Source organism: Enoplosus armatus, chromosome 14 (assembly GCF_043641665.1).
Source record: "Enoplosus armatus isolate fEnoArm2 chromosome 14, fEnoArm2.hap1, whole genome shotgun sequence".
NCBI classification, from domain to species: Eukaryota; Metazoa; Chordata; class Actinopteri; order Centrarchiformes; family Enoplosidae; genus Enoplosus; species Enoplosus armatus.
The window spans coordinates 1,774,555-1,802,374 of NC_092193.1; the positions used below are offsets into that span (position 1 = coordinate 1,774,555).

At 42.2% G+C, this 27,820-nt stretch overlaps 1 protein-coding gene across 1 annotated transcript in view; it reads right to left on the reverse strand.

Annotated features, from left to right (window-relative positions):
* Positions 1–27,820, reverse strand: part of efr3a (EFR3 homolog A (S. cerevisiae)) — a 97,868-nt gene that overhangs the window by 44,854 nt on the left and 25,194 nt on the right. The window contains exons 3-7 of the mRNA XM_070918582.1: positions 16,580–16,656; positions 14,548–14,675; positions 12,627–12,777; positions 5,110–5,231; positions 610–759 (exon numbers count right to left, since the gene is read on the reverse strand). Coding sequence (XP_070774683.1) covers positions 610–759; positions 5,110–5,231; positions 12,627–12,777; positions 14,548–14,675; positions 16,580–16,656 — 628 coding nt within the window. The remainder of the gene's footprint in view (positions 1–609; positions 760–5,109; positions 5,232–12,626; positions 12,778–14,547; positions 14,676–16,579; positions 16,657–27,820) is intronic.

Here is a 27,820-nt window from a genome sequence, read left to right on the forward strand (position 1 = left end):
TCTCGTTGAATTCATAACTCTGACAGTGTCAATTAAAACTGGCTGAGATGTTAGATGATATTGGATTGCATTAGATTTTACGGGTGTACCTAATAAAGTGGCCACTGAATGTTTATTTAAAACTCACAAAAGGTCTCAGCGGGTCAGAGGTGATTTGGGTGATTGATCAAGACCTGATCAGCACACAGATATTCTGTACAGGAGTAGATCCTGTTTGATAAAAAAGTCACAGGTGAATTCTGGGATATCAGAAGCACTGCGAGCTGCCCTGATAAAAATGACCCTTATCCTCAAAGGCGGAGAAAAGTTTGTTGTTTACTTCTGTGATTGCCTGGAGAGAAAAGCACTAGCTCTGCATGTATAATTGACTGACAGGGATATTTCTGTGTGTTGAGGTTTGGCCCATTAATAAGGTCACCTCCACACTAGAATAGTTCTCACCTCACAAAATCAAACGGTGACCTTTCGCTGCAGTTCCAGAATAATGAGTCGCAGTGAAAACGAATCACAGAAAGACGTCGGTTACAGCCGTCCCAGACTGAACTCTGTATGTGTTAGTATTTGTGTGTATAGTCATGTATTGTGTGTGTGTGTGTGTGTGTGCAGTACCTGTCCAGGTCATCGCTGTCCTGCATGTTGAACAGCATGGACGGGATCAGTTTGTCCATGTGCTGAGGCTCCCAGATGATGGCCTGCAGCTCATCGTTCACCGTCTTCCTCACCACGCCCTGCAGACCTTTAATCCCGGCCACACGGATCCTGACACGGACACACAGCGACGGTTATCCACGAAAAGAGCTCCAGAATATCCTCACTGCTGTTTGTATCTGTTCAGTATTCACTCTGGCTTCTGCAGAACTGTACAGTCAATGTTTTAGTCAGTGTTAGTCACGTTGTTTCTCTATCTTTGAACCTTATTTATTGTTTGATAATGTACAAGCAGCACTCTGGTTCTGGTTTTGTATGAAGTTATGGTGTCTTGGTATAGCTGTATGCTCCACACAATCATAAGAATTTCACTCATTAATACATAAAACAAGGAAAAACACAAAGGAGACTGTCCTAATGTGAGGTTCATGCTTTGTTGAAAAAAGATCTCCAGTGCTCATGCAAGTGTGACTATCCTCTCAAGCATGAAGACAACACTGGTCATTTGTTCAAGTGCTGTATTTTAACATGAGGTACTGTGACGTTATAGTGCCTCTAATAGTGTCTTTGTCCTGTTTCAACGTTGGTTCCACAATGTTTCTCAAATGCTAATCAAGTAGTTTAAGTTGACTGAACTTAACTAAACTTTAACCATGGAGGCGTTAGATGAGCAAACGCTCATATGAGTCGTTTTTTAAAAGGCTAAAGACGCTACTTCCAACTCTTATCTGGTTCCTGAGGAAAAGGAACTCAACGTAATAACACTTGGTATGCATTAGTGTTGGAAATTATATTGAAAACACACACCCAAGCATACACCCTCCTCTGCCAGACAGAAAAGCCTCGACAGAGTCTGCAGAGCAGGATCGGTCTCAGGACCAATCAGAGCCCAGCCAGTCTGACTTCACCATTTACTATTTCTGTCTCTCCTCTCTGTTTCCACCACAAACAATAGTGTGAGCAATAATATGAAAAACAGGGCGGGTGACCTCGCCTTAGGCCTAATCCAATAACCACCTGAGAAATTCTATTTGGGAATTCCTCTCCACCTACAGCGAGATGCCGCCGATGGAATAATGAAATAGAAAAAAAAGCAAAGTGGTAAAAGTCATACTGTTTACAGCGAGGATGCAAGGTATCAAGCCAACTCGAAAATAATCCCAGCATCCCCTGGCTCTCTCCGCACCACACACACTCATACATACAAATGGAGATCAAAGTGCATTTCTATGCACAAATATGCACACACACCTCTGCACAAACACATGTCTCAGCTGCTGCAGTGATATTTTTGCAAATAACTGCAGTAATACTGCAGGAGTGAAGCTATTTCCACAATGAATGAGAGAGAGAAGTCTCCAGGTATTGTTTTAGTACCCTCTGATGTGTATTCGAGTCAGAGGGTGGGCTTCCCAGTGGGAGAAGGCGTCTTGTAAAGTGCTATGTGGTGTCACAGCCTCGCCTGAGCCTCACAGCCGCCGCCGCCGAGCTATTTTTACCAGCCTAACAATCCGGCTGGCAGGCAGAGAGAGTTTCTTCAAAACAATGAAAAACTGTGTTGGTCTGACGTCTTGCTCCCTAAACAGCCTCAGTTTTCTCTGCCGCTTCAGATTTTTTATTGCTTCATATATCAGGTGAATAATATTGGTATTTTGTACAAATTGCATTGCATCAGGGTTGCTTTTACTTTAATTAAGGCCCCTTTCAAAATTCACCTGCTCAATTACTCTACTACCATTAATATTCAATTTTTTAAAATTTGGCTTGGTCTCATTGGATATTGCCTGGCTATAAAAGAGAGCCCTTTTAGTTTCTGCATTTTGCCAGTGAAGAATAAACTTGGTAGCATTCAATTCAATACAACTTTATTTATCCCCTGCATCTAGCTACCCAGATCAACAGATACAAGCACAGTAGATACAAAAAAGAAAGAAAAATACTGTTGATCACAAAAATGAAAACATTCAAAAAAGCTATAAGCTTAAAAACTATATGTGGAACTGTTAATAAATATATTAATAAATAACTATATACATATATATATATATATAAAGATAAACAGGGTAATGAAGCCATACAAAAGCATAAGAACATTAAAAACCCTATGAGGAATTGAGATGATGCAGTACAGTGAACAATAAAGTCAAGATCAGTAAACGGCCCAGTATTGAACCCTGGGGGATTCCACATGGGATGCTAATTGGAACAGATAATAAATTGCCTGAAGAAACCACAAAACTGGTTGGAGGATTAATTACTGAGCTTATACACTCAGTGTCCAGTTCATTAGGTCCACTTATCTAAAACTAATGCAGTCTAATACATCAGTCCTGCAATAAATCCCACATTCATAAAAGTTAAAATGTTCGGTTTTGGTTGAAAATGTTTCAGAGAGGTTTTGAATCAACTTCATGGCTATTATGGAGGCTACCATATAGTTAGCGATGTTGAATTGTACATTGTTATGCTGAGAGATGTTTCTAATATTTTGTCTACCCTCATTGACACATCTCTCAGTATAAGTTCATCAGCAGTGTATAATGTCCATGTCTTTCAATTTGACCGAGTTGACTCACAGCTTGTCGTTTGTGGCAATTTGAAAGGAAAAAACATTATATCAAAATAATATATTTGTTGACATCCCTATACTTCAAGACTTGGTTCCTTCCATTGAAGACTGGCGTTGCTCTCAAGACATATGGGGCTTCCTGGAACCTTTTTTTGCTGTGCATTACCCATTACTCTCAAATGATCTTCAGTCTCAGATCTGTTTTCATTTCTTCCAAAAACTTTCTATCAGCTATTAAAACTACACGTTTCTACACAGAGTAAACCCCAAGTAATAATAATAATAACAACTTATAATACAGTAATAAACTGGAATTTGTCTTTCACTTTTGCTTGATTACACAATAAGACATTGCAGGCAGGTAAAGCCCATTTCTCTGTAAATCACTTCAAGTTTTCACATCAATAAAGCCAAGCTACTCTCTTCATTTCATCATGCATCTTTCAAACGATTGTATTTCAATCCAGGGAGTGCAGCACGGCGGTTGTGTTAGTGAGCCGTGTGGTCTCACTGGGAGGGGAAGGCCATGAAATATGGATCAGCAGGAGATATATTTAATTCTGTATTCACTGGATTCAAGTGGGATGAGACCTGCGTTGGTGAGGATTGTGTGTTACAGCCCCTCCCCCCACTGGATGAGCTGCTAGTACAAACCATCTCTGCATTAAAGAGGAGGTTGTTTCTGAAAGGTGGAATAGTGGACGCATACTGTAAATAATCATAATAATAAAGAAAGACGCAACAGAGGACAGCTGCACTTTCGGGTTTTCATGTTATCCAAAGACAAAGCTTTAACAGAAGCAGCGGATTTATCCAACTCAATTTCACCACATGAAGAGAACTAATCAGAGAAACTATTTGCAGTATCAATAATCAATCAGCTGTTTTCGCATTAATGTGAACGGCGCCAACAACTGCTCCAGGGAGCCAAAGAGTGAAATTAAACAATTCGTCATTCGGTCGCGGGCCGTCTCACTTTTGGAACAATATTTAAATAAGTTTTGGTTTTAAAATGAAGATAATGAAATAATCTGTACAATCAGAGAGAGGGAACGGTCTACAATTATTTTATGTTTCCATCGAACCAATAAACAAACCAAGGCAAGTAGTTCAACATAGATGATTTTAAATTAAAGAGGAATTCAGTGCAAGGAGGCAAGGATCAGGGTAGTATGCTCTCTGTTTTTAACGTCCAAACAGCAGTCTAACTTCTTAACTCAAGGTCCACTTACTAACTTTTCCTCAACAGGAAAAAGCTAGTGAAACTACTGCTTCTATTCTTCTCAGTACAAAGAGTAGTAAAGTCAGGAGGATATTAGTGCAAGAAGCAAGATGAGGGCAGAAAGTGTCTAATTATAAATGTAATTCTGTTGTTGAAATCTGGCGCTGAGCTACAACATCTATGGAAGATGGAGGTCTACATATTAAAACCTCAGTTTTCACTGAGTTACAAAAAGTTATGTGCCGTCTAATATTTAAAGTCCTGAAAATATGCAATCAGTGTGGTCTGCTCAGTTTGGATACTGCATTTTAATGCGACATATATTTGAATGTAGCAGTGAAAACATTTTTCCTGGTGCTAGCATGTGTACAAAGAACTGTAAGGGGCCCAAAACTGAGCCCTGAGGGCTCCCACATGGAATGCTTTCAGGTAAACATGATAAAATACCTACAAACATGAATAAAGAGGAGCGGAAATTTATACAGAGCCAAGAGCCAAAGGAGTTTAACACCATGACAGAAATGTCAATCTGCTGCACAGAGGAAATACTTAGTTACCTCTAAGAGTGTAGTCTCAGTGTTGAAAACATTTTTAATGAACTAGTAGATTAAAATGGGTCTAATTATTTTGAATAGAGTTGTCTCTGTGAGAGGGGTCTCTGTCCTCTTACCTGGTTCTGGTCTCGGTATCTTCATGAATAGAGTGGCACATGGCGCTGAACTGGGACACAAAGAAGTCATAGCGGCGATGGTAGGACGGCGTGTCCTCCTCAATGTTGGCAAACTTCACAAACTAGAGAGAGGACAGGAAGATGAGGGAAACATTCAGTAGCGTCTTTTGTCTTCGGGCCTTAGAGAGCGCAAAGATGAGACATGACGATTATTGCTATATCAGCACTTGTCAACACCAGAAGGCAATTAAGAGGCATGAACGAAGTAGCACAACACAAAACAAGGAGCGGTGATTCCAAATCAGGGATACTTCTGCCGTTGCTGTGGAGACTGTGGAGAAGCTCAGCTGACTTAAAAATTAGAAATAATAATTTGGTAAAAAAAACAAAACATTTATGTGTTTAGGAGGGAATTAAAGACAAAAATAAAGACACATCGGTTTGAGGCTGATCGTATATATATATATATATATCTTATTGGCAGATACTCAGTGCTTCGGTGTTGGTTTCAGAAATGACAAACTGTCCTCAGTCCACCTCTAACAGCCTGCACTGATGTTCAACTACATCGAGTCAGAACTGAAAACGGCAGTGTAGCTTCTAATTATGTGACTTTTCACCCCTCAACAACGGAGAGACAAAAACACACTTTGCTCGAGGTCTGCAATGGCACCGAGAATACAATGACATGCAGAACATTTCCAGTGACTGAGAGTAAAAAATGCCACCATATTTTTGCATGGGCATGAGCTGGAAGTGATGGTGATAATGATAATAACCATTAGAGAGCCACCCCCTTTTGTCCAGCCTATAATTTCCTCCCTCCAAACAAGCGTAGAGTGTCCTCTGGAGAGGCTTCCTCTCTCTTCACCGTCAGCTGCGCTACTTGCAACCCTATCATTGTCCACTGCAACAAATTGCCTCGGTACAGTTCGGCATTGGTGACCAAAACCCCGCCGTTCTACCTGGTAATTTCCTCCCATTTTGTGCCTAACCTTTCCTGAGGGTAATGGCTCAGATGGAAGGAGGTATGACGGCAGCTGGCTTACACAAGAGCTGCTTCACCTCAGCTTCCCAAACATGTTGCAGTGTTAAATCCAGGCGTTAGACACATACAGAGAGGGGACTAATTACCGGGTCGTGTTTGTGAGGTGCCGAGGGGGAACTCTGGTGACGACTTGAATGTGTGCGGGCCCCTGAATAGATTTAGTTTTGTATTTTTTGGTCAAAACATATACATCACAAAATATACCCAATACAAAATCACAGATAATAAAACACAGGACACAGATTAAACAGACTGTTAAATCAGGCTGTTGGTTGGTCGGCCTTTAGTTTCACCACTTTGTCTAGACTGAAATTTCTCCACAAACTACTGAATGAATAAAATGAATGTAATGTGGAATAGAACAAAGTCTGGTTTTGCTTTGCAAATAAAATGCAAATTTTGTGTTCTCAGGTGTGTATCTCAATTATTTTCAGCACAAACATTTTGTTAATTTGAACACATTTCTGGAATTTCCATTTCAGTTTAACTGAACACAGGACTGAGCCCTTTCACATGGAGAGGATGAGTGCTTTAAGTGAAGAGGGGGTAATTCTGGTTGGAGTGGAGGTTTCATCATGTAAATAAGACTAATCAAAACGCGACAGGCTTCATGCCTCGCGGCAAAGCAGCTGAGAAAATGAGAGGGTGATATAAAACACCAGCACAATTTGTTTTGCTTCCCTCAGGCGATTGTAAAGAGCTCAATTTTAAAAAAGGTGTGTTTAAAAACCCTCCTGAAATGGTCTGGTTTTACTTATCTATGCATACTGATTACATAAGAAGTGGTAAAGAGTAGGATCCATTTACACAGTCATCGGCAGTGAGCCACTTCGGCGAAGTTGATCGTCACCCTCGGCTCTTTGGCACAGTAGGTCTGAATGGTCTAAGATGTCTACAGCTTCACCAAGCACAGAGGCATATTTGGCCAAAATTTGGGTAATTGGAACATACTGGGCAAATGGATAGACAGAGAAAAAGTCAAGTATGAAGGAGTCGTTGGAGAAGTTCCAAACGATGATCTGATATTTCACCATCAGGATCAAGGAGGAAACTACAAACCTCTTACAGCCACCTTACAAGTCCACAGTAGGATTGAAAGAAGTAGCAAGTTGGACTTTCAGTTTCTTTGGATTTCAACAACCTCATTCATTGCCTTCTTATGCAAAGTTCCCTGCAATTAAACACCATGCGACTGACCGCATTTCACATTTGTCATGCATGTGTCCATTTAAGCACTCCTCCAAATACAACTTCCAAGCACGTCTGTCAGTAAACGAGCAGGCCGTGAGTGTTTTAAGACACTGTTGTCCACAATCCTCAGAGACTCTTCTTTTAGGGACATATCTTTGAAATTGTAGTTTCAGTGATTGAAAGTTTTATTTCTCTTCATTTCTAAATAAAACAGCAGCTTGTTTCTGCAACTTAAACTCGATCATCAGTGCGACAGTCTCAAATGAACAAACGTGGCTCGTCTACAAGAAATGGAGAAATGAGATCTAATTATCAGGGACGTTCACTGACATCAACTATCAAGAGCTTTTCTGGCCTGGGCTGCTGGTTTACTGGTCCTGTTCAGACCTGGCTGATCCGACCACAAGTGGACAGCTCTAAAACCAGGCGACGCATTGAGGACGCGCCAAGATCCAATCGCCACTTGCGTCCACATTCTTTTTGCAGTGTGGACGCGAATGCGACCTGGGCCACATTGAAGGACCACCTACTCATCTGATGTCCTCTGTGTAACCTGTTGGTGTGTGGACTTGACAGCATGAAGGGAGGAGGCAGACTTAAGCCAAGAAGTTGGATACTGCAGCCTGAGGACATTTTTATAAGTTTACCCTTGACATTAGTTTTGATTTCAAGTGATAAGTGCAGTCTTATCTGAGGCCCTGCTGATTCCTCTGCCTGTCATTGCTTAATTTCCTGTATCCCCATCATACGTGACATTTCTGCACCTGCCTCTCGTCAGCAGGTGACAGTTTGTCAAGAGAAAGTACACAGGAAGTTCACAGCAGTTTGAAGGCAACTATCAGAAATCCTGGCATGTGCAGTTTATCACAGGAAAGTGTTATCAGAGTCATAACGGGCTGCGGCCTCCTGAGTCCCGACTCAGGTAATGAGGACGAAGACCTTCCCGGCCCGTTAACCGTTAGACTGGGAGTTTGTTTCCCCCTCGGTTCTCGTTTGTCCTGAACGATCATCAAATATCTCCTCTACCGCTGCGACTGGTCGGCCTCAAGGCACACAGGCAAGATGGGTTGAATGTATATGTGCTGGGCAGAGTTTCATGTACAGCCATTAAAGCTAATCAGTATTTTTCATACTAGAAAATGATGAAATGACTGTAATCCCATAGACAGTAAACATTTAGCTCACTGTCTTTGAATTATGGTTCTTGTGTCACAGACTCTACAAACTTCACATTCACTGGCTTTTGGCAATTAAAGAGTTTCTGATTTTGGGTCTGAGCTTTACACAACAGGCCTCAAACAGAGACAAAACAAAGACTTTAGTGTGGACTAATGAAGGTCCCTCTGTTAGAAGAGGAGCCAAAACTGGCCATCTGTGAACTAACTGTTGTGTGAAGAAGGACAACAAAGGCCACAGTGAAAGCAACAGACGGAATCTAACAGGAGAGACAGATTACTGGCAGAGTTCACTAAGATTAAAGATGACTTTTGGTTGGTGAAGTTCGTCACATTCTAGGGGAAATAAAAGAAAAGCCGGGTCATCTCATTTCCATTTTGTTTTTGTTCTGAACTCTTTAAACTCAGAAAACAGTGACCAAGAACTTTTAAGAATCCAGAAATTGCACACAAATCTTATCAGGGAAATGAAAAAGAAGAAGAAAACGGGAAGAAGATTGAACACGCAAACAGAAATACAGATTTTCTTGGCAAACTCTGGGCCGTATGTGTGGCACATCTGGCTCCAGAGGCTATAAATACCCGATGTATGAACTCCCCTGTGTGTCTGACTCAGTGGCTTCATGCGCCTGAGTGTGGACTGATGAGTGTCTCTTCTATTGAGATGGAGTGGAGGAAGGGACACTTCTATCCGCCGCAGTCTGACAATTTCGTGTGACAAAGTTAACTGGCAGATAAATTTGGAAACGGCGAACAGACGGCAGCACAGACGGGAGAGAAACACTCACATTTATACTGAAGTTCCACACACATACTGGGCAAGGTAAAAATAGAAACGGTGAATGCTTCTAAGTCACTCTGAGATCGATTGGAAAACCTTCGTATAATCTATTTACAGAGTGATTTATTTTCTTTCAATGACATTTGGCGGAACGTTAGATTACAAGCCAAGGAACAAGTCATTCATTTTGACAATCTGGAACCCACAGCGCCCCTTTGTGGCCATTCATACAGCACTTTACATTGAGGCTCCAAACACCTTTCCATTTTTAGTTATTTCAGTTTCATAAAGACAACGTGAGGTGACTGACAGCTGGACCTCTTCCAGTCTTGGAATAATATGAAAATATCTGTTCTTTTCTTTTTTATAAAAAGTCAGAAGGTACGAAACAGCCAGCTGAAGCTAATCAGTTCATTTTCATATTCTTTGTAGTTCTTTAAAATTCAGTAACTATGGCGACATGTTTCGTTCCCAACTGTTTCGACAAAGACAACAACAGAAAGAACAACATGAAAGCACACAACAAACAGCCAATCATATCGAACTACCTTCGCCCAATATTTTCCAAATTTAATATAAAAATATATTTTAATGGTCTTTGACAGGTCAAGAAACACCAGCAGTCAGACCCACTTCCTGCTTCACCTTCCTGAGCGGGGGGGGGGGGGGGGGGGGGGGGGTTATTACTGACATTTTGAAACTTTGCACACATGTCAGAAGTAGTGAGAAATGTACTGTTTTATGTTGCTTGCGCATGGGTGTGGCTCTATAGCGCCCCCTACAACATTTTAAAAAAGATGCACGACATTCGGGGAGCAAGTGTATCATGCCAAGACTTAAAAGAAAGTCTGTTGGAGCCATGCCCTAAACCCAACAGGAAGTCAGCCATTTTGGATTTACTGTAGGCTTTACTGGTGTTTTTCACCATTTACAGCCTCAGAGTTTTTGTGGAACGATGTTGCCGTGGTGTGGCGGCCATTTTGTGCATTTTGCCATGAAACTGTAAGTCAAGTGCTTGATAAGAGTCCAAGCCTCAAGACATCTACATGTCAATTTTTACTCAGTCACTGCGCCACCTACTGGCAACAGAAAGTAAGCCTTGTCTGACAATCATCATCTCTTCTTGATATACAGGAACATCACATACAATTACTGTGTTCTCTTGCGCCACCTAGTGGACACAGGAAGTCTCGCCGTGAAACAGGAAGCTGTTGTAACTTCACTGTACATTGTCCAACACGCATCAAACTTCACATGTTTGATAAGAGTCCAGGCCTGCGCATTTCGACATGATCGTACTGATTATTAGTCATAGCGCCACCTATTGGCAACAGGAAGCAAGCCATACGTGAAATAAATCATACGATTTACATGAAATTTACATTGTGTGGTCTACACAAACACCGTCACCATGGCGGATGCATGACACCATGCCAAACAGGAAGTGGATATAACTCAGCAATGTTTCAACCGATCTGCCTCAAACTTCACTTGGTTATTCGCCACTTGGCTTTACAATCCGCACCACGCCCCGATGTGCGCAAAGCTGCGAGGGCCCGTTCATCGCTGCTTGCAGCTGTGATTAGTGATGTTAATGTGTTCCCACATCTCAGCTGTTAGCTTGGTGAGCACAGTGTTGTAAACTGTAAACTGGAATTCTCCTTTAAGGGTGCTGTGACCTCTGACCTCTGACATCCTTGGTGCTTGTAATGTTGGCGACAGAAGATGAAGTTGAAGTCTCTGTAGAGGAATATCCACAAAAACCCAAATGTGTGATGTCTGTAGCTAATTAGTCAGTGCCGAGGCTCCACTGAAAGTGGCCGGCCGGTTTCAAACAGTCTTTCATCAAAATTGCTGTAATTTGTTGAGCTGGGTGTTGGTGTTGTTCTGCAGACATCTCAAACAAACTCATTAAACTGATAATTACCAAACAGAACAAACACAAGTGTTTGGTTTTCCTCTGAGACGTAAAACCAAACACGACATTAAACCGAGCGTCTCGGCTTTGTAGCCGGCGCCATGAGGAAAATTTAATTAACACGGCTCTCACCTAAAGGCGGTCTGTACCACTGTCGAAACCCTCCCAACTCACCTACCTGTCTCTGCATCCGCTCTCCTCCTCTGTCAGAGTCTAAATACCACGCATAAATAATGCAAAGGCTTTCGCATCTAAACCTTCGGCTCGGTTTCCTGCTCAGATTAACCACCAACAATGGCAAGGACGACAGGCTCAGAATAGGAGGCATGAGGAGGGAAGAAGAAAAACAACTTTGGATTCACCTTCAGAAGACTTGGAAGGAAAAATGGGGCTGACATTTGCTGGCGGCTAATAGAGGCTAATAATAATTAGAGCCTTTCACAGGATATGGTATAGGGCCATTTCCACTGCCAGACTAAAAGTTAAATTAGGTATTTAACCACCATCATCAACCTCTGGGCTGCAGCGGAGTGATGTGTTTTGGGTTCTGCTTGTTGCAGGCAACATTTCAAATGAACAACCTGCACAAATGCAGAATCTTAACTAAAATAATTTCACATTTGACCTGCTTTGTGACAATAATGAGTAAATAAATTAAACTACAAGAGGCTATTGTGCAGCTCTATCGCACCAGACGTGATAAACAGCAGAAAAAGTATAATAATTTGAATAGAAAGCAGGAAACGCAGCGCAGACTTTAGAGTCTCACGCAGCATATTATAGGGAGAAGAAAGGATTATACTTCAACCTTCAGGTAAAAGGTGCAGAGGGACTTTATCACCATCAGCAGCCACATATTTATTTAGTGAGACCGCTGTTTACTCTGTCATCTATTGAACTAAACTGATGCTGCAGCCAATCACACTTTTATAGTTATAATCAGGTTGAGATGAGTGATGAAAAAGATGTATATCATAGAAACTCAAACACGAGGATGAAGTTAGTCACAATATGACCGAAGACGGTTGTCTTCTGATATTCAGATTTCAATTTCAACGATGTTTTTGCACAACATGAAGTCTGAATGAGAAAGAAAAGTGTATCAGACAAGTCAAACGTTTATTATCAATAAATAATATTATGAGTAAAATTCAAATGAAGTGCAAAAACAATTATAAAGTGTTATACTTAACCTGGAGCCTGTTCACTAACAGCCATCAACTGTTCTGTATGTGTGTGTGTGTGTTTGAATACACAGCCAACATCTCTACATGTTCAGGTATCAAAAAATAATCTAAATAATAACTTAAACCCAATAAAACCTTCATGTGAGAGGAAAGAGTCCGTCATCGTAATGTTTCCATGTCATTTCTTGCTCCAACCAGGCAGAAGTTCCTGTCTTACCGAGTTGGTTCCCAGGACCTGCAGGTCTGGTTCTCTGGACTCCAGCAGCTTGGCCACCATGTGCAGGAAACTCTCCACGAAGGGTTTGATGCTCTGAGAGTGACAGGCCATCAGCAGCTGGTCCAGAGCCTCCATGGCGATCACCACGTTGCTGCAGACAGGTGAGGGAATACTTCATCACCAGGGGTTTTAGGCTTAATCTCACAAAGGCTTTTGGTGCTTTCCAGATTTACAAAAACACTTCAAAAGAGGTCAAAGAGGTTTTAAAGGTCTCAGGACAGGTACATAAAGGGCTGAACAATGGGGAAATATTTAACAGTCCAACACTGTGACTAAATTATGATTATTTTCTGTATGTTACGCACTAGTTCTACTCACTATCTGCACTCAGCATGTAATGAGCTAGCTGCTAACAACCGTCTGAAAACGATTTGATGCAATCAGCTCGATTGTTCATCTAGAGAGAGGCTCACCGGTCTGTTTCCTTCCAACATCACAACAATACGGCTGCTGCTGGAAAACCTGCAATGTTCAGAAGCTGCTAACAAACCTGAGAATTTCATTAGCACATGTCTTAATGTAGAGATGTGACTTCCTCTCATATAACAAGCTTTTCTGCTCTTAAAATAAATGTAAATCTTTTAATTTATTACGAAGGGCGTCAGTCCAACATCATCTAGAACCTTCAAAACTATCATTTAACTGCTGACAGAAGCTGAACTTAGTATTCACCGTGTTTTGAATCTCAGCAGCCAGGAAACAATTGAATTTGTCACAGTTTTTACTTCATAATATCAGATTCACTTTTTGACTTTTGCCAAAATCTGCAAACAGATCATTGCCTACATGGATATTTGTACCAATATTTTTGTTTCACAGCAATAAGAGGAGTTGACTTATTATTAGTCTATTACCGTGGTATTTGGCGCAGAAGTTGAAATATTTCTTAAGAAACTCTGAACGACATTGAAAAAAAGAGGAAAGTCTCGTCGTTATTGTGGATAATTACTGTTTTAAAGAATGTCCATGTGGGTTGTTATCTAGGTTGTTACAGTGGACAAAGTGGACATGCCTGCGTACTGTACATTTAATAATATGACTTTATAGAAGTGTATTTACTTAACAGTCAGGCTTATCGGTTCGCTCCATCTGGGAGGCAAAAGCTTTGCCAAATCTACTGACAGCTCTGGGGTTTGAGTGACATAACAAACCCGAGCATACGGACATGTCACTGTGTTGGATGGACAGAGTGTTTTTTAGGAGGCGCCAAATGGTTTTGTAACGACACATGGACGATTACAGATGGAAGAGAGAGAGATGTGTTTGTTCTCCGACTGTCAGCTTCAGGGAATAAAAGTCACAGCCAATTAAACAGCATTCCTGACACTATGATCACTGTATTGATTTGGTGCTGCCAGTCTTCTTTTAGAATTACATGAGGGATATTTTTGTCTCTCAACTCATATTAATTACTTTCCAGGAGCAGAAAGCACTTAAATGGTTCAGGGAAATGCAAATGGACAAGACTTTTAATATCACAGAAGCCAAGCTGATGAGTTCAATGATGGTTTCTTCACTTCGTCTGGTTAAATGCAACGCCCACCGTGTAGTCACGCCAGCCAGTTCTGACTGGATTTATGGACCTTTATCCTCAGACATCAGAAAAACTTGCATGAAAAGAAGTTGCATGATTTCAGCAGTGTGTATATTATTACTGTGTTTTATTGTTTGACCGATTAATGACACTGAGACATACGCGATTCTGGTGCGGGGGGTTTAACTGCAGCTTGAATCCTCACGTGTCATGTTTCAGTAATAGCTCCAATTCTGCCGGTAAACAGGAAGCCTCAATCTTCTTTGGCAGTAAGTTTTTTTTTTGGCAAAAAAAAAAGAAGAAAACTCAAGGTCAAAGGTGACTCACCCGTAGCGGTGCCGCACCACATCTCTGCTCAGCCTCTCGGCCAGGTAAGCCCCAATCCTGTCCAGCTTCTCTGGAGCCGAGACGGCGTAGAAGGTCAGCTTCTCCATGTCAGACTTACTGAGGCCATCCTGAAGAAAAACAAGGCAGGATTTAAAGGATAAGTCTGGTGAGATTCTTATTTTCTACTGTCAACAAACCCCATGTGCACACTTCGTCTTATTATTATTATTATTAATAAATGAGCCACACCGTTGTTTCCTTCATCACCATGAACACACACACACTCACTAGAGTACCACATGTGGATTCATCCGCCGCTGAAAATAGTCCCCAACAAATGCACTATTTCCTGCTGTTAGTTTGATAAAAACTACAGCGAGCAGCTGATTGAGGGAATGACTGAGCCTTTTGAAACATGAAACTATATATTTGTGATTGACGTCTTCAGTAGGAACCAATGGGCTGAGAGCTAAGAGCCACAGACAGGAAGTATTGAGAGACGGACTGATACGTTGTTGGTTTATTTCTTTTCATGAGATTTGTTGACAATAAGAGACATTTAGAATAGTTTGGGCATCCATTTCTTATCTTATTCTTATTTTTCCTATTCTTGATGTTTTGTTCCAGACCGAGTAAGATCCAAGTAATGTCTGAAGTCTGAAGACAAGTCAAACCACTCAGTCCAAGACCAATTTAAAATTTAAAAAACATCTCAAACTTTACTCTTTAGGAATACTTCTATCAGTTTCAACTTCAGTAAATGTACCTTAAAAAGTCACTGAGCTAAAAAGGTTTTCAAGTTATCAAAGTCGAAGTCTCTTCGTACATTAAGTCAACTTCATTTTATACCGACTCCATTTCCTTAAACTCTCCTCAGCATAAAGATACTGACAGTGATGAATAATGCGCAGTGATGACTGAACATTACCTCTTATATATATCACATATTCAAGATGTTTCTCTTTCTCAGACTGGGAAAAGGAAGTTATTCTAAGATGAGTTGCCTTTTTGGGAACTTCTAAAGGACTCAGCGTGAACTTCAGCATCATGCTGTATATGACAGCAGATAGAAATATATGGCCATCAGGTGTCATACGTTAAGTCCAGTGTTTTCGGCTCCTCAGGCTCTCAGCAGGTGATAATTAATGTGACAAGGTCTCGACCACTCGAGCGTTTTGATTTCCCACTGCACCTGTTTGCTTACACTGAAGGCCCTTGGGAAGATATTGGGGGGGGGGGGGGGGGGGGTCACTCCCTCGTGTATGGGACACACCACGTCCACATTTAGTGTTTTAATTAACAGGGCTCGAGGAATCAAACGGGTGATAATAACTTGTCATGGTCCATGTCACGTTTTAATAGCCAGATTTATCAACGTCTGAAGCTTTCATGCGTCTCCGTGGTTGTCCAATTATTTCTGTGTTGTGGCTGGGAAGCTCTCTGGTGGTGGAGGTGTCACTGGGTCTCCACAGCACTCTCAACACTGTGATCACAACTGGGCACCAAACACAGTGTTAATGCACTGCTAAAGGCCCAGACTGTGACTGCCATACGCCGTCTAATGTAGTAACAGTGATACTCAGACACTCAGATTTACTGGGTTACACCGTTTTTCCAGTTTTCTTGTCCTGCTTTTACTTTTCTTTCTCTCTCTCTCTCTCTTTTTCCGTGTAACATGTGATGGTCTGTAAACTATTTGGAGGTACAGTTGAAGAAAAACACCTAAATCTGCAATAATGAAGCAGCGAGCTGTAAACACAACATGCACATATTATATTACCTTATGAAGATGTTGCTACATAACGTCTCCACCTTCCTATTGGATCTGTGCTCTAATCAGCTTGTTATTCATCTCTGTTTGAAAAATAGGACTTTCACTCTGAGGGCAGTTACAGACCAGTGCAGGCCACACCAGAGACCCGCCAAGGTGTTGGTGGCCGTTAGAGTATAATTCAGTCCTAGAAGTCATGATTACTTATTGGCAAAATAACTTTCATTTAATTGAGCAGGTGTAATGCGTGCAGTTACTTACTTTGGGGTCCTCTGGGAAGATGTTGTCCACCAGGCGCTTGTACCTCGGCCTCAGCGGCCCACAGCAGCCACAAACTCCTGCAACGAACAACAAAAACGTGACGATTAGCAAAGGTTACACTGACCTCTTAAACCGCTGCCATCAGGAAATGTGCATCAGATAAAGGATGCAGGAAACCTGGAGACGAAAAAATTGTGCTCTCAACTCTTTAAAGCTTTCATCTTCGTCACAGAACACTCTGGAAACTTACCAGTGAAAGCATTAACCCATGAGGATCTTCATCTTTACCCTTTACACCTCCCTAACAGCTCAATATCTCAACTGTCATGTGATAAATGAAGGCAGACGACCTGATGGCGCAACTGGCTGCAAAAATGTATTTCTATTGTCCTCGCCTGACTCACGTCGAGCTCTTTTGAGTGGCTGAGACGATCTAAACTTCCTCTGGATTCAAGAAGTGTCTGTGATAGGTCATCTCCTATTGACTGACATGAATTAGTATTAGCAGCAGCAGCAGCCTCTGAGGCAATAACAAGTGATGAGTCATCAGAGTCGTGGCTCTGTGGTGTGGGGTGAATGAGTTAAAGTCACAGTGGGAACGATGACGGAGCAGCTGACCGGTCAACCATCAGGAAACTGAAGACTCCATTAAAGGAGGCTCTGACTGCGGTGTGTTCACTGACATTTGAATACACGTGTGCATTTGTAAAATCAAAGTGAGAAAAGTGTTTTGAACTAGAGTAGTCCTTCAGGGTTGATACAGTCAATTCATTCTGGTCCCAGTCTAAAGAGTTCAGTGCAACGGCAGTTCTTTGCCTCTTTCCAAATAAAATCCTGTAAATATGTCCTCTAGACCCCCAAAAATCTGTGAAAACGTGAAGTGGCATTTCCTTGTACTCAACGCCCCCAAAATACAAGGCACAGTAGCGTTCACTCTGACTTGGGCCATGCTCAGTTGTCATGGAGCTACAGATGTTCAGACTCCATTATTATAAGCACCTCTCGGACTCCAAGTAAACATCAAGTAAACACTAATCCTGCTGCCAATTGTTAAATGTTATACTAACCTTACAGACTGAACCTGCATTCGATGCAACTTACAAATCAGGAAATAAAACCATCTGCCCGTCATGACGAGAACGTGATGCACATTTACAGCCAGTGAAAACCCTCAAACTTCCCCATGTGTGCTCAGATCGGTGAATGTTCCTTCCTGATCAATGACCGTGACTGTCAGAACAGCGTCTTCAGTGAAATGTCAGTGCTTTTGTGTCTGAAGGAGCAGCAGACCACGACTGAAAGGTCACAGCAGCATTCAGCTCCTCTGACAGACGATCAATGAGGAAAGCCTTTTAGCATCACAGACCAAACTTCTTCCAGTTCAACACGAACATTTCAAAACACCCGAGCCAGAAGCAGAAGCTGTGGTAGTAATAGCCAGGAGGAGGTATCCAGAAATATGTCGATTTAAGACTTAAAAAGAGTCATTTCTCTCAGTCGACTGACAACAACCAGCAGAACTGTGTCCATCCATTGTACAATCCCCCCCCCCCCCGGAGATCAATGAAGTATTTCTGATTCTGATCTCAGTTTCACTTGCCAACATTTTTCTGTCACTGTTTTTTTTTTCCACAATATATTAATCCTTGAAAGTCCGTCCATAAGAATGATAATAGCCACGAGACAACACAGACCATCACACACAAACATGTTGTCTCTTAACATTTGAAGGTTGAACGTTCCACCTGGTTTTCTGTCATCTCTCCCTCCTCAGACTCAGCGGTGGAGGACTTCATTTCCCAGGAGCCCCTGCACAGACAGTTTACAGAGCTCCCAGGGTACCCTTCGTCTTACATAAGGACCTCTCGGGCGACATTAGGTCACCTTAACACCTCCACAGTTTATTTCTCGGATAAGACGCAGCAGAGTTTGACGGCGGCCTCCGGGAGTCTGGAGATTAATCAACTTCATTAAGGCTCGTATCAACGGCCTGTCGCCAAGGCAACCTTTCCAGAGCTGCGTTCATTATGGATCCTGCAATTACCTGCCACATTAGGGCACGGAGCGGCGGGGGAGCTGCCGCGGGAGTGTAAGTGTGACCAGCCAGGTTTAATGGAATTCAGCTGTGAACGTGAAGATCAGAGGAGCTTCGGTCGGTGGTCGGGCCTCTAGACTTCACAGTTCAACCTGTAAAGCGCTGCCACGTGGCTGATTGGACGAGGGATCGTTCAGCGGAAGTGAGTGAAATATGAGCAGCAACGTCAGTGAAGCTGCAGGCGATGCGTCCGACAACGTGGTGTCACTTTACATGAAAACGGCGAGGACGCAGAGTCACTGATGTGGAGCAACTGGAACCGGGTTCAACCACGATCATCCAGCTGCTGCAGGTTCGAGGGAAGCAATACCTGCCAGTGAAGGCAGTGAAGGGTGGATCCAGTCGTTCCCACAGTAATACAGATCCTAGAACAGCCTGCTGTCTGTTCCTACAGCCCAAGAATTCTCTGTGGAAATCAATTGAAACCATACGGATCACATGTTGTTTCCAACTCTTTAGTCTGAACAGAGTAACGACTGATCAGCAGATGACGTCTCACACCAACCGATCCAATCCAGAGGAACTACATTTTGAACTTTAATGTCTTCTCAAAGCTTTAAAGTTACTTCTCAGAAATATACTGCACATCCCTTTTATTCTTCTCTTCTTTACTTACAAACAGAGACTGATGTCAAAGCATTTTTTGGGTGATTTTAGGAGCTCTGTCGCAAAACATTTAGTAGTAATGTTAAGGTTTATCCTCTGTACTCTGTACTCTGTGCTCCACCTGTTGAATGCCTCTTTGTACTTTGAGTTTGTCTTCAGCACACACCAGCACAGATCCTCGTTTGCTACCGAGAGTTATTTTTCATTTCACAGACAGGAAACGGATTTTGGCAAGAAATTAAGGAAAATCTGGAAAAGCAAGGAGTGTTTATCAGCTTGTTGCTAATTGCTTTGGGAATCAATCCAAAGTCACTATATTAGTTGCTGGATGCTAAACACAGTGTGCAGGAAAATCAAAGCAGCACCGGGTTGAAAATATCTTCTTTTCTTCACTCCAGCAACGTTATGGAAGGCCCACTTGGATATTTACAACCTTCACGCTTGAACAGCTGAAGATGCATAGATGAATACACACATGTAAACACACACACACACACGCGTTGAGAGTCGCAGCATGTGTGCATGTAACGCTGAAGATGCAATGAAAACACCTGGGAAGCTGCGGCTCCTCCTGCGGCGGGCGTTCAGAGACCGCAGATGGATCAGCCCGAGGACAGAGGTGACGATGGCGTCCTCACTATTCGGCCTGCGAGTCGCTCCTCCACAGTTTGCTGTTAACGTGTCTGACTGAGAGAGTGTGTGTGCAACTACGCTATAACACCGCTGACTGCCTGGAGGTGAAACAACGTCCTGGGACCCAAAGGATCACAGGTTTGAGTCCGTATATCAGAAACCTGAATGTAACAAAGACTACATAAAGGTCTCATCAGACAGGCTGACCGGAATCATCCTGCTGTTTTATCACGCCGGTTCATTCAGCATGTGCAAATGCCAACATTTAGATTTTTTTATTTGGATACACGCATTAGGCTAGCTTCAAACAGAAAAATAAGCTATCCAGACAATAGAACGTGGACTCAATAAAGAAATGAAAGCTGCACTGGCAACACTTTTAGATTAATAAAGGATCAAATGAGTATGCGGAACATGAAAAGGCTTAATTCTAGATGCATGACATGATCAAATATGTTGAAATTCAATTCTAATTTAATATATTTTCATAACTTTTAGGAATTTCAGACAGAGTTTTAATAACCTGCAGACAAATAAGATAATTCATCGAATAGTATTTTGATAATCGATCAGTTGTTTAAGTCATCAAACATTCACTCAGCTCTCAGCTTTTTAAATGATTTTGGACTGTTGGTTGAATAAAAGAAGCTCATTTGAAGACGCTACCTGGCGGCGGGAGATGATTGATACAGAAAACAATCGTCAGTTGCCGTCTTAGTCCTGTTAAAATATTCCTGAGCATTTTATTTAACGCTTTGACAACAAACAAATATATTTCCTGCACTCACAAGCTGACTGCCTTCAGCCCCGGTTCGACTTGTTTGTTTGTGTAGAGGCACCGGTGGCAGAAAATGAACGACAGCAGCTCCAAATTACATTAAAACCCATTCTGGCTGAGAGCATCATGGATTCAATACAGTAATAGAGGCCATGCATCAATTTGAGCGTCCAGCTATAGATCTGCAGAGAAGGCTGCATAATCACAGCGCAGAGAGGGCCTCAGATCGAGAGATTCTGGTGGTCACACGGACTGATGAATTACACCCAAACACAACTACCTCAGCTGGCTGCGAGGAGGCCATTACAGAGGATCAAATCCATCATCCTGCTGCGACGCAACACGCAGGCAGAGAGAAATTAATAAAATGTAAACGCTTCCACCACCGCTGGCTGTCACATGTACGGAGATATCACAAACATGTCCCACGAGAGTCACGGACGTAAACATCTGAAAAACATGCTCAGGACAATATGAGCAATGTGTTTTACTAAATGTTTTAATCAGTATAGTATTCTTATCTTCAGTCGATCTCAGCGTTTTGTTAACACGGGTTTTCATCACAGTTGCATGTTGGGTAAAGATTTTTCATCATGGGGCGGACTGCTGCTCTGCCCCGACCAGCACCTGGGCAGAGTACTAACATAATCTTTATTTTCTATCGATTCCCACAGAGCAGACCTGAATGGCCACCGAACACGTCAAACACTGAATAAATAGAGTGGAAAAATACTGAGGCACCAACAGATGCACCCGAAACTGAAGGCAGCAGCTGAGGCTGTGTGTTCCTGCACAGTTTTTATCATTCTTAATTATTAAATGTTATTGGCCAACATCAGTACTGCGTGTGTTGTCTTTGAAGGCTGACGTTGAGATACGTACAGAAGTCTTCAACAATCAGAATGGTCGCGTAAAAACATCCTGGATGTTCGACAGCGCATGTTGAAAATGCGCACAAATACAGAACCAAAACAATAAAAGTTCAGCTGCTGACTGCACTGTTTGGTGAAACCAGTATCTAAATATATTCATATATCATACTGAATATATTCAGCACGTTAAAAACTGTTTCCAAAACTGTTCTGAATTTATTTTTTATTTTGTTTCAAAATAAAATGTCGTGCCAGTTTGTGTTTGTGACGCGATGGCTTGTAGCGTTTGTAGTATTTTCAGATTTTACAGATCTTCACACCAAAATGGTTAAATGTAGGAGATCTGATCGAGCATTCTCTGCCACCGACGGGTTTCAACATTTGGTGCAAACAACATATTTCGGTCGGCCCTCACAAAGTGTTGAGCTTTGTTGCGCAGCCCTACAGAGGTTCTGGTCAGTTAACTCTTCTAATGGTTGATTTCGAGTCAAAAGAGAAGGATTTCTACAGTAACACCAAAAGTTGTGGAGCCAAAAAGCACTTTCAAGTTGTATTTCTGAGGCTGAAAACATACTGTTGACTTGATGTAGCAAAACAAGCTAAAACCCTAAATTTGAGTACATTTGTGTGTCACAGCTTGATAAGCAACTAACCACGTTTCATAATTCTACTTTTAAATGAGCTGCAACGTCACTGAGACAGGACAGTAATTGATGTAGCTCATCTTCTTCGTCTTTATTCTAATTGATTTAAAATGATGTTTTAAGACATTTCTGTCAAACAAACAAAACAAACTGCACTCTGATTTGAAAACTGGGCTCAGATAAAGTCGTGAATGTAATCTGATGGAGGGTTTTGCGTCCAACCTACCGGAGCTCAGCAGGCCTCTCCTGTTTGAGGCTCGGCCGTAGTTGAAGGCTCCATCAGCCTCAGTCCGGGGCACCTGCCTGTACCTCCTCAGGACCCCCCGTCTCAGGTAGACACAAAACGACGGCATGACTGGAGTAACTTCTTATCCAAACTGTGGTTTTCACAGGTCACACATGGAGTCTTCATTCAAACAGATAAAGCAGTCGTTGTTTCCACTACACCTGAGCAGGTAAGACCAGCCACAGCACCATCACCAGCTTCAACTCTCTCCGGATTCTTCCTGCCTCGGGTTCTTTAGAAACATCTTCCCTTTGAACGCGTTCAGCCAATGGGACGTCAGCTGGAGCTGCGTGTCCGTCATCACCTGGGATTACCCCTCATTCTGACGGAGAAGACGAGAAGCCGCTGGGTCTAATGCGGGCCTGTCAGCAGCAGCTCGGGTTACCGGCCTCTGTGTTCAGAGGAAAACGTGATCCAACAGACACATGAAGACAAAACCTGGAACCAGTAAAGCCTCCAAGTTTCTTTGACTTCACTGACCGATGATCCCTGACAATGAGCTCGAAGAAACAAAAACCTGGAGAATTCGCGTGCGTGCTTCTAACGCCATTCGAACGGGTGACTTCAGGCAGAAAAGTATCACAGTGCAGAAGGATTAAAGAAAACGTCCTGATATTAACAGAAAAAGGAAAAACCTGAAGCGAATGCAAAACTGATAAATAAAAAGGTAGTCTTCCAGAGTTCATTACAAAGCAGAACTTTAGGGATCGGAGTTCTGTCAACGTTCACATTGTAGCCTGAAGGTCTGAAGTTCGTTCTCCACAAACTAAACTGACTGAAAAATGTCCAATAGTAAGAAATTATGTCTAAAAAAAAATATTGATTTAATATGTATTCTATTTTTTCCCTTTGCTCTCCCCAAGAAGCCGCGATGGAGCAGAGCAGTGGAGTCTCATTTGAATAGAACTTCAGGTATTTAAACTTCAGGGTGTAAAACACGTGACAGTACTTGCTGCTCTGCTCTTATTGATTTCAGTCACAATTTCTTTGAATGGCTCCAATTTTCTTTTCCTTCTCTAACTTCCCCAGAGATCGCATCAAGCCAAGAGACAACATTCAGTCATGCATTAAGAGGAAGAACTGTCACCTCCAAGACCCCCGCTGACCGAAAACCTCAGACATGGTGGCTTTAATGAAAGTTAAAAATGAATAATTCAACTTCATTTGTGGTATTTACATTGGGTCAGTCTGTATGCTGATAGTCCACTATATATAATATAATAAAACATAGTTATATTTTCTGTCTCCAAATCTACAGCCATCTTTACTTTCAGTCATAAACAAGCACACGCACACACACACACACACACACCCCGCCACAGTAAATCTCACCTCCGGTAGCTCTGTGTACTTTAATCTACACCTAAACCGTCTGTGAGGCACGTAATCTACAAGATTAAAGAGTGCCCTCGGCCCCCCTGATTAATTCCCTGGCCTTTGACAAGCAGATGAAAGCCATAACAGCGTTCTCACTCCACACTGTCAATGTGTCGCCCGACAACATCATTCTCACCGCGCTCAGAGTTTTCGGGGGTCGGAGACGAGTGCGCAGATCGTTAACACGCCCCAGTGGGGTGACGCCGCTCGCTGATACGACGTCGTCCTTGGAGATGAGCAACATTAATAAATAAAGTCAAGTCTGGGAAGTCACAAGATGGAAGTTTGATTGAAATGAGCTGTGAGTGAGGCCTGAAGGGGAGCGATGGGCAGCAGAGTGTGGGAGAAAACCTTCCTGGTTCAAATATGTGAAGGGAAACACAACCCTGCCTCTAAAAGGACCAGTCGAGTCAAGTCATATTTATACAGACCATAATCCCAAATTTGCCTCAGGGTGCTCAGGGGAGTTCAGATGAGGACAGAGGCACTGAAGAAGCTGAATCAGATCCACTGAAAGACGCCTTGTTCAGCCACGATGCTGACTGCTGATCTGCAGCATCAGGAGAAACTTCCATACTGCTGCAACAACAACAACAACACGTTCTTCCACGACTTTCATTAAGGCCATGAACGCAGCATCGAAACCAAAGCCGAGACGAGACGACGTCTTTAAAAAGAGCTCCAGTCGAAGCTCAAACGATGGGAAACCATGTGGAGGACGTGATGGCTAGTTTCATGTGAGGAAGGTCACAGTCTCGTCATCGCTCCGCACAGATCTGATGTTTTCAGCTCTTCACTGTAAGTCACGTGCTACATGTACGTCAGCATTCATTCACGACACACTTTAAGGACAAATGTGTAAATCTGTGTAAATGTGAAGCAGAGCGGCGCTGACAGCCAAATGAAGAACAGCGATCACTGAAGTCCAATGACAACACACAGTATGGGCTACATTATCTATTAGACTTGCACTATTAAACGAGTATTAGATTATGAAAATAGCTGCTGTCACTCTGTTAATCTATTAATCATTACTAATCATTTCAGCTCTATACTGGGCATTATTACAGTACCATTACTATTAATCTGAGAGTGACACTTGGTAGTTTACCAGGTGCAATAATGCTTTTAGGATTTTCTCATCCGTGGGCCAAAACAAGACAAATCAAAGCCCACTGAGACGCTGTATAAGATAGTTAGTCTGAAGTTCCCAGACTGAAACCACACGGGACTCTGTGGTCTACAAAAAGGACCAACTTCAGATTAAAAAATGATCCCACTTTCCACATCTATCACAAATGGCCACTGTAACTGTCAGAGACACAGAGGAGCAGTAAATAGGAAGAATCATGACTCCAGAGTTAAAAGAAAGTCTAACTTCAACACCTTAAACTACCAAAGTGGTGGCTGACAAACACGGAGCGCCTTCTCATCATGATCCACGGCTCTGTTACATTTACGCATTCATACATGAATTTCTGTTAAACTCACAAATAAAGCCTGTTATTTATGCGTTTAGCAAATGGCCAAAGTGTCTGCTTGCTTTGAAAATCATGGCTCTGAATGGCTGGTGGGCTCATTGACTTGCATTACCACGTCCTGCTTTTGAACCTTGAAGGGCGCGTGCACAAAAACAGATGATGACCCATAAATTTACAGCCTCCCCGTCGCTCTGCTTCGGCCCCGGCCAGACGGATATCTAAATTTATACTGCATAAAAACCCGCTTTTGTTCTCTCTCTCTCTCTCTGTGGCCTGGAGTTCTGGCCGGGTTCAGCAGTGTGTCAGCAGCATTATCTGACCGAAGATTTCTCAGCAAGGAAACAAAACAAAAAAACCTCCTCAAGGTCTATTTTGCATCTTGTTTTTATCAACAGAAGGTCGACGGACTGTGCATGCTCCTTTGCAGTAACACTCCATTTAAAATGAACATATCTGAACATTTATTGACCCTGTTTGAAGGTGAATCCAAAACCTCCTTGAAACATCTGCTTCCACCAATTCACCTAATCCAATTTACACAATCCAGGTTAGGTGTCAGGCCGCTTTACATTTATACTTCAGGCATGAAGCAGCTGCCCGTCATCCAGGTGATCAACAACAGTTGGGTCAAGGACACTCTGGGATCAGTCTCCTTAAGGACTTCACCCCCATAACACCCATGTGTTGTGTGTTGTGTATATACGCGTGCGATGTCACCGTTTCATGAAGCATATTCTAGACCACGGACAGTTTTCTATGCGTGCTTTATTGGTCTTTGGTTGGACATAAAGAGAGTAGAACGCCGACTGAAATAATCGGCCGATTCCAACAGCCTACGTCTGGTGAGTCTAACCATGACCAGAGTCCTCCACAAACTTGTAACCAAGTAGTCTTAATGGCCTGAACTGTACCAGAACTTAAGCTAGCAATTACAGATCAGAAAAGACTCATACGGGTCATTTTGGAAGGTATTTACAGACATATTTTGTCTTCTGGCCTTAATGTTGGAATTGAAGCGCAGTGACTAAATGTGACTGAAACAAACTTCCAGAAGTTATAAAACTTGACTCTGACTACCTTTAAATCCAGGTTGTTTACTTATTTCACTTTAATTAAGCAGCTTCCACTTCCATCTTGACCTACACTGTATTTGTTTCTATATTTTATCTTTAATTTGTGTTCTGACGTTGTGCTGTACCTCCTCCTACCTATTGTTAAGGTTTATATAAAGCACAATAAAATGCCTCTATACATCAAATAAGCTATACAGCCACATAAATAAATTGCCTTTTCCCACCCACGGCTCCTATTGCACAGCTGGTCTTCCAAGGAGGGGGAATCTCCATCTACAGTAAATGTTTATTTCTTTCTTTTGACTTTGTTGTGGGCTTTTAAAGACCTACAGAATACTCCTGGTCTCTGGAAATACACTTGAATTTGCCGGTATCCATTTTGGGGAAACATAAATCAACATCAAATCTGAAGTTCACAGTTATATCTGATTCTTCCCTCACACACAAAACTATTTTCTGAAGTTGACTTTACTTTTGCGCTGTTAACATATTATGTGAGTACTGTAGAGTTTTATTCTGGGGAAAAAAAACAAAAAAAGGTACATTTTTGTTTCACTTTGAGCCTCAGAGGTTATTCATTGACATTTCCCATTATTCACACAGCAGAGCGATTTCAGATGGATTAGAGGGCATCAGATAGTATTGTCTTGAGCACATTCACCTTCCCTGTGGCACTGCCTTATAAACATTTCACCAGCGACCACAAAACACTCTGCACCTTGTGATAAATGTGTTATGTTCAAATTGAATTATGATCCAACTGTAGATAGTGGATTTGTTGCGGAGGCGGTGGAAGCTCAGCATTTCTCATTTAAATATTCATGTAGGGTAGACAAAGGGAGGAAATCGAAACTGAGTCAGATGAAATCCCAGGGTTCACGTTTCTGAGACGGAGGAGGAGAACACAGGCGGCGGCCGAGGAGGAGGAGGAGGAGGAGGAAGAGGAGGAGGAGGAAGGGGGTGTCGTGAGAAACTCAAGCTCTTTGGAAATGCCCAGGTGGGAAGGTTTGAGATGTTGACGCACATCTGAGATCTCATCACAGCAAACAGACAAGAGGATTGTTTCTTTTAACTGTGTTCATTAAAGACCACCATAGAGAGCACAATGAATTCAAACAACTGCACAAAGACTAATTCATTACTAACAAAACAGACAGTTGTTCTTATAAAGATTATGTAAAATCCTGAAAATTCGAAGAAATCATAGACAATATACCACTTTAGTTGAAGGTTTCAAGTTTGGGCTGTTGAGCGATTTTCTTTTTTAAACAAAGGATAAGTGGTTTTCAGGGTTTTTGGTTTTGGATAACCCTGGAACTCCTTCCTGATTCATTGTGATATGTGGACGTAACGACATGTTTAACTCTGGATCCTGCACTGCAAACAGAGTACAAAC